This window comes from Tasmannia lanceolata, unplaced genomic scaffold (assembly GCF_043159265.1).
Source record: "Tasmannia lanceolata isolate RefF3 unplaced genomic scaffold, GAP_Taslan_0.1 ptg000003l, whole genome shotgun sequence".
NCBI classification, from domain to species: Eukaryota; Viridiplantae; Streptophyta; class Magnoliopsida; order Canellales; family Winteraceae; genus Tasmannia; species Tasmannia lanceolata.
Window position 1 is genome coordinate 53823216 of NW_027518680.1, and position 15872 is coordinate 53839087.

Below are 15872 nucleotides of genomic sequence, written 5' to 3' on the forward strand. Positions count from 1 at the left end.
CACCTGATTCTGGCAATCCAACCGAACCCTTAGACCATGTTTGGCAAACATGAATTTCTTTTATGATAAATTATTTTCTCAAGTCAAGTGGGGAGAGAGGCGCGGATCGGATCTGAGAAAGAGAGACTTAAAGGTGAGCTACTCATATATCCCTTTTCCACTTGTCACCATTGGGAAAGCTAATATCTCAAGAAAAAAAATTCATGGTAGCCAAACATGCCCAAAGAGATTTCATTTTTCCCAGTTATATATTATTTCGTTTGGTTCTTCATAAAAATAGGGGATTTGCTAGGAAATTTTGTAAAGGACGATGATAAATTCGCACCCCTTTAAAGGGGGTATGTGGCAGACTTCAATGCTTTGTAACGTCAATTCATGTTACAGGGGTGCGAAATATCCTACAGAGGGTGCGAATTTATCATTGCCCTTTTGTAAAAAGTTTCAGGAGAGAACTAACACCTAGAAGCAGATTTTTCTTAATTAATTCATCTGAATTGGCTGTTCTCTCCTGAAAAAGTGAGTTGTGAAATGACTTTTTGCAAAATTGCCTAGCAAATCCTTAAGTATAATATAAGAAGACCAGGGATCTCTTTCGTTTCCTTTTGAACATTAATTAAATTCATAATTGACTTCGCAAGAATAGCGGCTCTTAATTTTAAATGAAGGTTCCTAGCAAAATGGGCACGGGTCCTCCATCGTGACACGTACGCAACAAACAAAAAAAGGGAAGCGTGCTAAACTCAATTGGAAATGAGAAGGCCTTATCAAGAACTTCAATTTTGTTGGAATCATTCTTTTTCATTGCATTCTTTCAATTCACTTAAACTACCCATAAGTACATGAGCATTACACATTAAACTCCTTTATTCCTCCTTAACAAGCATGCTAAACTAAATGGACAATGGGGAAATGAGGTGTTGCAACTAAGTTTAGGCTAGTTCTTCTTGCTAGAGTTATGCCGAAGGCCTCTCTCATGTCCAAATTCTCTGCCTTCATCCCATGTGGAAGTTTCCAATCAAAGTGGTAGAGAAGGTTGGAAAGGGCGAACTCAATGGTAGCTAGTCCAAACAACATACCAGGGCAACCTCTCCTTCCTGCCCCAAATGGAATAAATTCGAAGTCTTGCCCCTTGAAATCGATAGAATTACGAGAAAACCTTTCTGGCTCAAACACTTCAGGGTTTTCCCAATATCTTGGATCTCTTGATAGTGCCCATGAATTGACAAGAACCCTTGTCTTCTTGGGTATCTCATATCCATTGATCTCACACTTCTCCATTGATTCTCTAGGAAGTAACATTGGAAGAGGAGGGCACAACCTCATAGTCTCCTTGATAACAAGTTTTAAGTAGGTTAATTCACCAATGTCACTCTATAATATCTTCTCCTTTCCTTTGAGAACCTTTCTCAACTCTTCTTGTGCTTTCTCCATTTTTCTTGGGTTTCTCATTAGCTGTGCCATTGCCCATACTATGACAGTTGATGAAGTCTCCGTCCCCGCCGCAAACATGTCCTGTAAAGGGAATAAATACGCTAATTTCAAACAACCAAACAAATCTTTATAGAATGATTAAAATTATTATATATAACAAAGGTTCTGATCTTTTTTTGAGAATTTCTTTCCTTTATTTTTTTTCTTTTTTTCTATTTTTTGCATTTATTTTCTTTTCAATCTTTTACAGGGTTCTTGAGTTAAGTTTTTATCTCTACTTCTTATTTTTCCTTTTTATCTCTTATATGTCTGCATGTATCTTTGTTTCTTTAAGTTTATGTTTACATTTCATAGCGCTTATGCCCTAAATGTATTTATATATTTATTTTAAATTTCCATGTTTTCCTTTCTTTCCAATTGCCTCCAACATTTTCAATTTCTAAATGAAAAAAAAGGAGGAAAAAACCCAAGAGAACAAAAACAACAAAATTTTCCAAGGTTCAGTCCTATGAAACATCACTACCTAGTCAAGTAGAAAACATACATACCAAGATGACTGCTTTTATATTGTTGGTTGTGAGAGGAAATTCAAAGTCTCCATGCTCTTGAAGTCTTAGAAGAACATCAACCAAATCCTCCTCTTCATGTTCCTCCTCATCACTCTTCATCAGCTTCTTCTCTCTGTGTTGTTTGATGATGTCCTCCAAGATTCCATCAAACTTCCGAAAAATCCTCTGTAATCTAAACTTTGTTCCGCTAATCACACTAAAAATTTTAGCGACGGAAACAAATCGGCAACATTGAATCCCACTGCGAATTCCAATGCTTCCTTGAGCGCGGATATGAATCTTTCTTGATCCCCACACTTGTAACTACTAAAGGTGGCCCTTGATGTTATGTTGTTGGTTAATGACATAAGCATCTTGGTTAGGTTAATTGTCGGTTCATTTGCCGACGCTATGGATCGGATGAGATTTGATACCTCTTCTTCCCTCACTATGTGATACGATTGAACCCGCTTGGCACTTAATAGTTCCAAAATGCAAATCTTTCGGAGTTGTCTCCAGTAAGCACCGTAGGGACAAAAGACTACGTCCTTACATCCGTACGTTGTGATCTGTGCGACAAGGAGATCAGGTCTTGTGGAGAAGTTGAGATCATGGGTCTTCATGATCTCTTTAGCAAGTCCCACTACAAGAAAAAGGGTTATTACCGACGTTCACTTACCGGCGTTCTTAAAAAACGTCGCTAATATTGTATATACACCAACGTTTACTAAATAAAACGACGGTGAAATGATATTCTCACGCCACTAAGTTGTACCGCCCAAATAGATATACACCGACGTTCACTGAGCGTCACTAAAGTAGATATATTACTGACGTTTTGTATTGAAACGTCGTTAATTAATTTTTTGCATCTTGGAATTCAGCGACGTTGGGGAGAACGTCCCTGGATATAATATTCACCGGCATTTTATATCAAACGTCGGTGGTTCTTTAATACAAAACCCTCGATATTTTAACTCTATTAGGGCACAAAACACATTCCATCGATATTTTTTTCTCTCCCGTGTGCACAAAAACCCTCTCCGGCCTCAACCCAGGGCCATCACCTCCACCATCTCGACCGTCCGGTCACCCATCAAAACCCTAATTCCACCTTATCCTCCAAACTGCCATCCTTGCAAACCCATTTTCCTATCACCATCATCATTGTTATTCATCTTCTCCGTTAGATCCAGCCACTCTCTGGCAACCCCGTCAAATCCGGCGAGATCTTCTCTACTCCGGAAACATCACCACCTCCACTCCTTGATCGGAGAGCCTCAAGCTGTGGGGAAGGATCGGAGTAGGATTTTGGGAGAAAGTGTTGAATTCTATGGTTGTGAATTTGGGGGAAGCTGAACAGGTTCTTGTATGTGAAGATAAGGATTTGGAGCTGGAGGCTTTTCCCTGTAAATAGAATTCTAATTAGAATCCTAAAATCCGGATTCTAAAATCATTGTATGCAAATGGCCATTAGATCCAGGCCCCTTTCGTTGGCTCTGGAGGCTTTTCCCTGTAATTTGCAAGAACAACTCAATCGATACATGGATGGAAGGTTATTCTCTTACACTATTCTTTCTTTTATTTAATTTAAGTTTTCGCTTGAATTTTGAGATGTGTGTTCCTGAATTTTTTATCTTGATAAGCATTTGAATTAGTTCAGCCAGAATTAGTTGAAACAATCTTTTATTTGTCTCTGATTTTTAATTGCATTTCTGAATTTTTTAACTTGAAGCTTTTTTATAAACCTAATTCCACACTTCAAATCATCCTAAATCCCCTGCATTTCCACAAATAGAGCCCTAAATCGGCACACCAATACATACATTTTGTATGTATGTATATGAACAAAGATGTCTGCATATGCTTCATTCATTGTTTCGAAACTCCCCTGCATCATCATGGACTTCCTGGAGTTGGCTGCCTTTTACCCTGGTCTTGTCCAGGTGAGTATTTTGGCCTATAAATACAATCAAAACTCCATTGACTCTTTTGAGTTAATTATGATCACGTCAACCGAGTACTAAGCCGAGTCATCCAAGTACTCGACTGCTTCGTTCTGAGTCGATTAGATGCACATCATTTTGCTAATTTATCAGGAGCCTTATATGCAACTGTTGGACTCAACAGGTCAAATAGATGTAAAGTCAATTCTCAACAAAATTGGTCTTTAAATTTCCACCGAAACCGACACAAAACGACCAAAATGTTTCCATTTCCATCCCCTCCGAAACCGAAACCAAACGTTTCCATCCCCTCCATAGTTCGTATGTGTAGCTTAGGATCAAACCGTAATTGTACAAATTATTCATGTCAATGTATTGACACATTTAAAAGCAAGGCGTTTTGACTGTTCTTTTTCTTTTATCGTTGGATTGATGTTACAATGGTCTTCAACTATTTTAGATGCATAATTGCCTAGCCATTGAGTGCATTTTTTCAATTTCAGTCAAGTGTTACATGGGACAGCTGGGGGAATGTCAGGGACTCTTCAGCAAGTCCAAGCTCGAAACCAACAACTTCCTACCCAGGTCTGCATTGATGAATACAGATACTTGCTTATTTGTTTATTCTTGTTATGTGTTGGGGTGACTGGAATAGTGAAACAGGACATAGAAAGCGAGATGAATCTGGCAATGACTCCAGGGGTGCAGGTCCTGATGGATCTTAAATTGGAGTTCCTGGTATTGATTATTCTAACTTGTGGAGTTCATTTTTTTTTGAATGGTGACTTGTGGAGTTCATATATATTTAAATTTTTTTTTAAAAATAATTGCAAACCCTTATTGCAAAGAAATTACCTTCACATCTTATTTGGCGGCTGTGAGTTATTTGCGAAGCACTTCATAAGCAGTTTCTACTTGAGCTCCCATTATTTACTTTTTTGAATGGCACTTGAAATCCTATTATGATTACAAATTTTTGCATATTGCTATCAATGTACATAATCATGACCAGTAGTTACACAATTATGTAATCCTAGAATAGGAATTTTAGCCAAGTGCACTAAGAAATGGTCCTACCTCAGTTCTTCAAAAGATGTAGCCATGCTTTTTTAGCCACAGAATATGAACTAAGGAAAGTTTTGGGGTTTGTGTTCTCGTACTGAATTATAATCTCAATTGACGAAATTTTCTTGTGCTGAGGAAATGCTCCCTGTTCTTGTCTGGTTTGGATTTGTTTGTCTTTCCTTTGAAAATAAGGCCCTGTTTGGAAAAAAAATTTATTTCCACAATTTATAGGAAAATGATATGGTTATGGTTAATTAAGAGGGATATTATCATAAATTGAAGGTCCCTATGAGTAAAAATTGAATAGGGTTAGTTCAATTTAATGAACCATTGAATATCTTTTATTTATCTCATTCCGTTGGGCTCATTAGAATTGGGTGCAAATTGGGAACGCCGGTGAAAGTTTACAAGTCCGGTAAGGGTTCAGAAGATCAGTCTAGTTCCTTCGATTCAGAAGAAATCTGACATCTTTCGGTATTGGATCGTTTCCCTCTTCAAAGCTATAGTTAATCAGTCTATTAATTTCTTTTTACAGTGCATCAATTCATTGTAATTCTGGTTCATAACACAATTATAGTATTTTACTAGACATTCTCTTAACTCTTAAGAAAAGGTTACTAGACATTCTCTAGAGCCTACTTGTGCATTTGTTATTGTTTACATGCCCTGAGTTGATTAATATATTATGAGCTTTGTGCCAAAATCTCTGCCATGATGAGGAAGTTTTGTCCAACAATGATGTCAAAATGCAGCTCTAGTTATGCGAGTTTGTTTAGCTATTGTATCTACACCTTACATACAAATGTGTATGACATCAGTTTATTGTATTTATGGTTCGTATTGTTTTGTGCCTTATTTGTATCCCATAACTCCAACACAGTGAAGCAGTGTGATCAGGAAATGATGTTTAATATTTATTAACATTAGTAAATAATCCAAATAAATATTTATAATTCTAAAATATATATATATATATATATATATATATATATATATATATATATAATAAGCAAAATAAGTAATAGTTGAAACTCGTGTTATCTATTTTTTGTAGTTGTAGTATTTATAACTCAACCGCCTAGTGTCGAGTCGACTAGGATTTACTTTGGCCACGTTTTGACCTGCCTCCGCGTTTTGAAACAATGCTTACACTGATCATGACCGACATAAAAGAGAGCAATTGATCTCCAATTTGGCTACAAGATTATGTGACAGCTCATTCACATGTCAAAGAAGAGCATGAACTTAGCTTTTATTAGAAGGGAACTGATTTTGTGAATGCTAGTCAGTGAATGTCGATGAAAGCAAGACTTTGAAGTTGCTTACAAAGATGATAGTAAAGTTGAATGCTTAGTTGGCTAGGAAATTTGATATCAAGGATCTGGTGGTTGGAGATCAACCACAAGTTGTGTTTTGTCTTTGCTCCATGGCATAGTGAGTTAACTATCAAAGTTGCAGTCTGTGATGGCTTTGCCCCCTATAGAAGCAGAGTATAGGCTTTGCTCCAAAATGTGTCCAAGGCTAATCCTAGTCCACCCGGCTTGATACAGCTAAGTTCTTGATCGACTAATAGGAGTCAATAATTGGTGTAGTCATAGAATGGGTGAGTCAAAGAAGTTTTGATTGACTTGGTATGGCAAAATGGGATTCAGACAAGCACCTGACCAAGGTAAAATGGAGTAGACTTTGGCGATTGAATGATTAAAGCAGAGAGTTTTGAAACAGTGAAACATGCCCATTTCATATTCGAGCACAAACATAGCAAGACACCAATATTTACTTGCTTTTGCAATCTGATTAGCTTTACCATTACTTATTATGTGAATGACAGATATGTTATCTATTCAGTAAGTAGACACTTAAGTCTTAGTCCATGCCGGCCATTTGCTAGCTTAATTGAGCTCCAACACACCCTTCTCAGCTTCGTCAAAGAGCATCCTTGCTCGCTTGATCTGACTCTTCATGAAATTATAAAAGTTAAATAACGCCTTTCTCCAACAGCTTAAGCTTTTGGCCATTATTGCCCAGCTAAGGTCTTTTGCTCTGTTTTTTTTTTTTTTGAATGGTAGCTAAGGTCATTTGTTTCTTTCAAAAGCTAAGGTTATTTGTTTCTTTCAAGTGTATCCCGTTACTTTTGCATTTATGGTTTTTAACTATTCTGCAGCATGGTGGAGATGCGCTTGTTCTTTGCTTTGTTGACTTCACAAATCCAGGGTGTGCAACAAGTGCTTTGAGGGCTTTGCAAGGTGACTCTTCTCTCCCTTGTCTTTCTCATTGTTGGTTGAAGGTTACAGTTGCTTTAGGGTAGTTCAATTGGCACCTCTTAGCATTTGCTACTTCACATTATAGGGGTCATTACCACAATTCTCATGCGCGCGCGCACACACACATGCACGCACATTATATATTTGAGAAACAAGTTGAAAATGTTGAAAATAATTCCTTTTTGGTTTGCCTATTTACTTAATGTTTCTAAAAAGATTTATATAAAGCTAGTATATCATGAATCTCAGATTCTTTTCATTTCTATATTATCCATTAAAGAACTACCTCTCTTCTTCGCTTCAAAGTTTTCCTTGCTATCATTTAATGCGACCATGAGAGAGTGCTATGTGGAATTTATGCTTTCACTATTCTCGTTACCCTATCAGTTTTCAATATGATGTAATTTTAAGTGTTAAAAGAAGCATTCTCTGGAGAAAGTTCAAACATCTCTGTGTGCAAACACACCCCTGTGACCTGGATAACTTCTCAGTTTTTTATTAGTGTCGAATGGTCTGTATCATTACTTCTATAACTGATCTGCTATGTCCATTTCATTCATTGATGAACTCGTCTTTCTGATGCTATCACAGGATATCTTCAAGAGCTTGTTTAGAAGCTCAGCAAATTGGCCAAGCCATAGACAACAATGATCTCTCTGCAGCTAGTTCCGTTGGGGGCCCAACGCTAATGCTGACTGGGTCCAAAATGTCAATAGAGCTTTCATCAAGGTTATCAAAGTTTCTAGAATTCAGTTAATCAAAGGCGTTATATTATGGTTCATTTCAGTATAATATTGTTTTGGTTTTTTATTTCTTGTTTTTGTTACATTCCTTTTGTCAACTGAGCTTAAGTCCTGAGGAAAAGACCGAGGTTGATACATTCAAGTCCTCTTTAGCTACATTGATTTCATCAGGTGCATTGCATTTTTATGGTGTAGGACCTCAACATGGGCATAAGTCGAGGTGACATGTTCATTCATCTTCACCGCAAGAAAGACGGGATTTATGATGCTGTAGAGCAAAATATTATAGTACGTTTCATAACATTGATGCTTGTTTAAAAAATGTTATAGAACCGTGTAAAAGATCTCTGGAGATGTTATATAATTTTGTTTCTTGTCATTGTATTTGAAACGATGGATGCCATTATAATGTCATTTAATGTCCTTTAAATAGTCTTTTTTTAGTACTGTTGGATGTCACACTGAGGAAGAAGTTGTTGGTATATGGGTTGATTTTAGATGGAGATGGAGATAGTTGGTTTGATGATTTTTGTTTGGAGGACCTTCTTGGGTTTAATTTAAATGGAAATGGTGGTTTGATGACTTTGGATGCTTTTTTTTCTATCGTTTGGATGCCAATATGTGTATATATATGTTACTTTCTTATGGTGGTACATGTTTTATACAGGTTCATATTCACTGTGCTGCTTTATTTCCAAAAAAAAAATGCTAATCACCGGCGGTCATAAAACCGTCGGTGAATAATAAAAAGAAAACGCCTCTACATCTTTTACCGACGGTCGAGAACGCCGGTGTATATCATCTACACCGACGGTTCCAATGAACGTCGGTATAGTTTAAAGAGAAAGTCCTAGTTTAAAGAGAAAGTCCTAGTTTAAAGAGAACGCCGGTGTATATCATCTTTACCGACGCTGTTGAAAACCATCGGTGAATGTCCTTTTTTCCGGCTCTTTCACCCCTTTTTTACCGACGTTTAAAACCGTCGGTATAACATCATACAGCGATGGTTTATTAGAACCGTCGGTAAAAGGGTTTAGTCATGGTAGCATTACCGACGCTATGACAAACCGTCGGTGTTACGTTTACCGATGTTTTTACGACGTTTTACCGATGCTCGTGAACGTCGCTAAATGTCCTTTTTCTTGTAGTGTCCGGGGAAGGAGATTACTACAGTGGAAATTTGACCAAATTTGAGGTGCATTATGGGTCCATACTTGTTGGCTAAATCTCTAAGGGAGTGATGTGGTAGTGAGCCTAGCAAGTGGTGCAAACTACCTATGATGGGTAGGTTCCATGGCCCTGGAGGCAATTTTGGGGTTGGGTTTTGGGTCTTAAACTTTTTTCCAACCTTCATCACCATGAACAAGAAGAGAAGGAAAGTGAAGAGAAGAGGAAAGGAGGGGAAGTGGATTTCCATGGATTGGATGCGGAAAGGAGGGATGGGTGTGTTTTGATATATGATATTAGGCTTGAAATATGTAGTTGCAAAGAGTTTCTATTGCTTTGAATGCGGATAGAATCCACAGGGAGCAATAAAGTCTTTAAGTCAACTATACTGTTTCTATATATAGCTGTGCCCTGCGTGCGGTATAAAAAGAGTTTAGAAATTGTATTATATAACCCCTGCATCACCCCAACAAGAGCTCATATTTGAATAATGGATAATTGAAAGTCTCTCTCTCTCTCTCATAAAACAATATGAGGACAGCTAGCATTTTCACTCTCATCACCAGAGCCCGATTCTCCACCAAACACAAAAAAAAAAACTACGAAAATGGCTAAATCTTAGGTCATTTCAATTTCTTCTTTATTCTCAGAATGGAAATCCATTTTAGAAGTGTTTTTCAAACAATATTTTCATCATCAATGATGAAAGCATGTGGCAGCTGGCATCTAATAAAATGTTGGATAATGTATTCCAGAAAAGTGAGTTTGGAATGAGAAACTCCAAAATTTTTAGGGCGTGTTCGGCGTAGCTTCTTATTCTCGCTGTAAGGTTCTGGTAGAAATTGACTAATGAGAATCTGCAGAAGCTCACTCGGAGTCGCTCCGCAGAATCTCATCATCCGGTCTCTCAAAATTGTGAAAAATGGAAACGAACTCTACTGGGCCGTACAGCCCGAACAAGATTTTCAGGATTTTCCTACTTTTCTCATTCATGCGCCTACAAAATAGGTGGAAACCATTTTTATATTGGTTGCAGAACATGCCCCAATAGAAATCAAATAAATGAAAAGTCTTGGGTTACTATGGGCATGGCCCCTAGGTATTTTAAACTATATAAATGTAAGAGGGCTTCTTAGCAAAACGGACATCGGTTTTATGAAAATAGACAATACCTTATGTTATGACACATGCCGAACTAGTGAAGTCTGTAATACAAGCTTTTTATCGGCGGCTGGAAGAGTTGAACTAGTGAAGTCTGTAATACAAGCTTACCAAATTTTCTGGTCATCATCTTTCAACATCCCAAAGAGTACCATGGATAGGGCTGTTCATTCGGTTTAAACCGAACCGAATTCACCGAAAATAACCGAACCAAAATATTTCGGTTACTAAAAAAAGAAAACCGAAACCGAATGGGCATCAATTCTTGTTCTTTTGGCCTGATTTTGGTGTTTTAAGAAAGGTTTTTCGATTACCTATTTAAAGAGCCCAAGATTACGCGATTTGGACGTGATTTGTCTATGGGCATTTTACGGATATGATATAGGTGTATTACGGGATTACTATTTTAGGAATATTTTAGTTATGTTTCTACTTTTTATTTATGTTGCTTTAGTTAGAAGATTGAGAATAATGGTTAGGCAAGCATTTAGGGTTGCTATTCTTAGGTTTTGGCTCTCTATATAATGTAATGGTATGAGGAAAGAAAGATATAGATTGAATAAAGTTTATTTTTGGGACATCACTTGTGAAAAGAGTATTGGCTCTTTTGTGTGGGTGAAGGAGATTGGCTCCTTTCACGTGTTATATTAGAGCTTTTCTCCAAACCGGGGCATAGATTGCAAACCCCCACGAGAATATTTTAGTTGCTGCTTGTGTTGATCTCTATCTTGGTGTTGTTGCTCCACACTCCTTGAATCAACATGACCAAATGGTTGGTCAATTTCAATTCACTTTCGTCTTTATTTTTGAAACGAAATCGTATTTTGGAAGTGTCTTCCAAAATGTAAATCACTCTCTTTTAAGCTTCTATGCTATTTAAAATCTGTCTATAATATTAAGTAACTAGAAACCTGGTGTTGCTACACTAAGGAGCGGTTTGGATACGTGGATTTTAGAATCTTGGATTTCCTCAAAATCCTGGATGGGTGACAAGAGAAGAAGGAGACAGTCAATTTCGCTTTTCTTTAGAATATTGGATTTTAAGTGAGAAATCAGAAAACAACGGCTGGTTTCCTTCTTCTCTCGTCTCCCATCTACGATTTTGAGGAAATCCTAGATTCTAAAATCTGCGAATCCAAACGGCCCCTAAATGTGCTAAAAAAAGTGGGTTGTTTCCTCCTTCAAAAGTGAGTCGTGAAATGGAGTTGCCAGGATGAAAACCCAAGCTTTCCCTACTTTGATTCACTAGTTTTGTAGATTGTGGAGTTGCTCGTGGCAACCCCACTTTTTCTGGTTAACTCTAGTGGTGCATGCATGAATGAATAAATCTAGTTTCCACAAGAATCGGTATATGAAATTGGCCTGGCCCAAGGTTACTCACCCATCGAGGCTGACTCATGCCCATTGCAACTTTAGTCCATAGTGACTCATTCCCATGAGGATCAGTATCTAAATCCAGCCCATGAGTACTTGCCCATCGAGGAACACCTTTCCCATTAAGCAGTGTTCTATCATGATCTATTGGCTTTCGTTCCTCAATTCCATGGCTCATGTTCCAAGCGACAACTTCAACATCTTCAGTAACATGAATCAGTTATTATCCTCTGTGAACATCTATCACAAATTTTTGACAATACATATTAAACTGATAAATTCTAATTCATTTCTTATTGAGGAAATTTTATTGTAATCAAATTCATTATCAATTTTCATTCATGATTCTTCTCAAGATTCTTTTGCCTAGAGAGTCAGGTGAGGACAGTTTGAAGTTGTTATTTTGTAATTTAATGCATGAATGTGATGTACCAACAAATATGTGGTTCTTAATGGTAATTAAGTAACAAAGTGACTTTGTTGCCTAGTGCCATCTTGTCTGCTTGCTCATTCGCTCAGGCCTTTGTTGGAACTTTTAGGAGCAAATTTGGCACAAAAAGGTATTTGATTTCCATAATAATGCCAAGAGTTTTCATGGGCCACTTGCTTTACTTTAAGCCCAAGCGATGATGTATGAATGCTTAGTGGGCCTTACCAATGCTTCGTAAAACAAAGAATGGCTCTAGCTTCGGCCTCTAATGGTAATCTTTTTCATAAACCTATGAAAGATTTTGAAACAAACATCCTGACTTTTATGGCCATCTTTATGTGGAAGCCCCCCAAAGTATTCTTTGAGGCTATGTTCTTTCAATATAAAATGGGCGCAAAACAAATTTGAGGCTCATCTTTTTCTTTCTTTTTTTCATATACAGATGGGTGTAAATTTCGAATGGCTTTCTTGCCAAAAAAGAAACACTCTTAGACTCCAATATAAAAAAATCTCAAAGTCCGGAAGCACAAGTTATCCTCAAGATTTTTCTTCTAAAAAAATTCGAATGGTTACTTAATTTTCAATATATTGAATCCTTTGGAATATGTAGTATGAGAAAGATGAAATTGTCTACAATTTTCAGTGAATTTGAACTAAGTTTCACAAATCACTTGACAAACCCAAAGATCATCCAAGTAAATTGGAAACCTCTTCCTCGCAATTGGCTAATAATCAACACTAATGGATCCATTAAAAAAATCAACACTGGTGGAGCCTCAAGGTCTTCTTTGAATTCATAAGAAAATCCGCCCACTCATCGCTGAAGATATAAACAAAGTGCCTAAATATCATTTTTTTATACTATCATAAACACAACATAGAACAGTTCTAATATTTTGAATATCAATGTGTTATATTAAAACCAATGTTTAAAAACTCCCCACGTAATTCATCAACTTGTCCGAGTCGACTCCCTCTTATCTTGGCCGAGTTCGCCCGAGTTTTGAGTTTTTTTTCCTACCAATTCAATCATAACTCCTCACCCAAGTTAATAAAAATTGACTGGGTCAATCAAAGACTCGCCAAAGTTGGCTCCCTTCGATTAGTTCCAAGTTCTCATCCAGAATCTGAGTTCTAAAACGCTAATTAAAACTACCTTTAATAAAGGGAAATCATACCAGCACAACCATGTTTTGATATTTTCACTTACGCATCTTATCTTCTAGTATTTAAAGAGTAGGCAAAAGGTTAATACAGTTCCAGAAAACCTCTCAGAAGACAATTAAAACAGAAAAAGACAAGCTGGGTCTGTTCAATTATTAAAACATGGTTGTGCTGATATCACTTCCCTTAATAAAATATACTAAGAATGTATATTTGTAGTAAAGTACTAGCAGGATGCAGCAGTGGGGATATGCTCTTTGAACCCCAACATCTATCAGTAAACATAAAAAGATAAACTCTTGGCATCAAAATAACTACGAGTCCAATAACAAAGACATCAAAATGCACTGCAACTTCTCTCCTCTCACCCATGGAAGTCCACTTACCATCCTTTTCTCTGCTCCTCACATTCCTTCTCTTAATGTTCATGTTGATGAAAGTGAGAAAGAGATTCAAAACTAAAAACCCAATTCCAAAATTGCCTCCAGGGCCATCGAAGCTACCCATCATAGGTAGCATGCACCACTTGCTAGGCTCACAACCACATCATGCCCTTAGGGACTTAGCCAAGAATCATGGACCTCTTTTGCACCTTAAGCTTAGCCAGGTCTCTACAATTGTAACTCCTCACTTGAAGTTTCCTCTCATTGCCGACAACATAAAAGCAGTCATCTTGGTATGTATGTTTCCTAACAGATAGGGCAAGTGAAATTAGAAATAAAAACTGAACTTGAAACCCAATAACAATCTTAGAACTTTTTGTTGTTGTTGTCATGAGAAGTAGAAATAAAAACTGAACTCGAAACTCAATCACAAAACAAATTGAAAAGGATAAGACTAGAGATAAAAACTAAAACCATCACGTTCTCAAAAAACTTTAGTTAATTCCTGTTAAATTTTAAAGTGTATTTTTTGGGTAGCTTTATTTTTATTTTTATTTTAGTGATGTAGTGAAGAGAAATATGTATTTTGTGTCCATGGGCGTTTTGGTTTTTTGTTGGCCTAGTTTGCACATGTGTGAGCCACACATGTTTGCTCCATCTTTTCCCACTACCTACCTATTTCAAATTCAAACCCTTACTTGGAACTCCAAACCCACCACTTCTCTAAGCATTAATGACACCACTTTCTCATATCCACTACCATTTACCTAAGCTATTTTCTCTTTACTTTCCTTGACCAAGCCTAATTCTCATTAACTTAACTTGATAGAGATTCTCCACTACCTAGACCTCCATTGAAGCTTCATTGAAGCTCTCTTGTGTGCAAGCTTTTCTCTTGAAGCTTTCTTCTTTTTTATTGTTCTTGATCTTGTAGTGTTGTTCTTTCTATCATATATTGAAGCACATCTTTTTTGGCATTGTTCTTCTTCTACTTTGGTTGTTGATTTTGGGCTAGTGTAAACTAACTTTGGTTTCACTATTTGAGGAGAGAATTTTCCGGTGGTGAGAAATCCGTCTTTCTTTGTATTAGGATTTTAATCACTGATACAGCCAATAAAGCATCGGTTGGTTGTGTGAAATCAATGTATTTATTCTCTTTACATGACATGTTCGCAGCGGGGACTGAGACCTCATCAACTATCATGGAATGGGCAATGGTAGAGCTAATGAGAAACCCTAGAGTGATCGAGAAAGCACAGGCAGAGATAAGACAGGTTTTCAAAGGAAAGGACAAGATAGCAGAGAGTGAAATTGATTAATTGAGCTACTTAAAACTAGTTATCAAGGAGATTATGAGGCTGTGCCCTCCTCTTCCATTGCTAGTTCCTAGAGAATCAAATGAGAGATGTGAAATCAATGGATATGAGATACCCAAGAAGACTAGGGTTCTTGTTAATTCATGGGCAATAGCAAGAGATCCAAGACATTGGGAGAACCCTGAAGAGTTTGAGCCAGAGAGGTTTTCTCGTAATTCTATTGATTTCAAGGGGCAGAACTTTGAATTTATCCCATTTGGGGCAGGAAGGAGGGCTTGTCCTGGTATTTATTTTGGACTAGCTTCTACTGAGTTAGCCCTTGCCAACCTTCTCTATTTCTTTGATTGGAAACTCCCTCATAAGATGAAAGCAGGGGATTTGGACATGAGTGAGAACTTTGGCATAACTCTGGCAAGAAAAGCTAACCTAAACTTAATCGCAACCCCTCATTTTCCAGATGGGTTTTGAATTTAGCGTGCTTTTTTAAGGAAGAATAAAGAAGTTTGATTTGTACAGTTCATGTGATTCATGCTTTCAAGTTATGTGATAGAGACATGTAAATGATTCTTATCAATATTTTCTACATCTTGAGAGTTTCACACACACAAACAGAGGGAAGATAGTGTCAACAAAGAGATGTCTTGTTCATTAACATCAGGAAATATTCCACACAAACATCGGTACTCTTTGAATAGGTAAAAAACTAGTAGGGAGGTAGAGCAGATATTATTAAGACAATTTACATCTTTCATTTTCAAAATTCTACATTTTGCTTTATGAACAATAGGGTATATCAACTACACAATGTTTGGAGACCATGTAAGTTTCTTATATGTAGGATTGTGTTCATTTGCCTTCGATCAAATAGTCGTGACGAATG

The 15872-nt window shown here is 37.1% G+C and overlaps 1 protein-coding gene and 2 pseudogenes across 2 annotated transcripts; 2 read left to right on the forward strand and 1 right to left on the reverse strand.

The window, feature by feature from the left end:
• Positions 1 to 885: 885 nt before the first annotated feature.
• Positions 886 to 13800, reverse strand: LOC143869914 (desmethyl-deoxy-podophyllotoxin synthase-like; annotated as a pseudogene).
• Positions 2908 to 8579, forward strand: LOC143863301 (uncharacterized). 2 transcript variants are annotated; one of them, XR_013240864.1, is made up of 6 exons: positions 2909 to 3534; positions 4429 to 4510; positions 4589 to 4663; positions 7155 to 7236; positions 7846 to 7983; positions 8193 to 8579. XR_013240864.1 is itself a non-coding variant. In XM_077373996.1 (5 exons), the coding sequence occupies exons 1-5, from the start codon at positions 3440 to 3442 to the stop codon at positions 7866 to 7868; spliced, it is 357 nt and encodes a 118-aa protein (XP_077230111.1). In that variant the 5' UTR covers positions 2908 to 3439; the 3' UTR covers positions 7869 to 8579. The 2 variants fall into 2 exon arrangements, 1 of the variants encoding a protein (XP_077230111.1); XM_077373996.1 differs by having other exon boundaries at positions 2908 to 3534; positions 7846 to 8579.
• Positions 13801 to 13810: 10 nt separating the features above from the next.
• On the forward strand, positions 13811 to 15531 carry LOC143869915 (premnaspirodiene oxygenase pseudogene; annotated as a pseudogene).
• Positions 15532 to 15872: the final 341 nt, after the last annotated feature.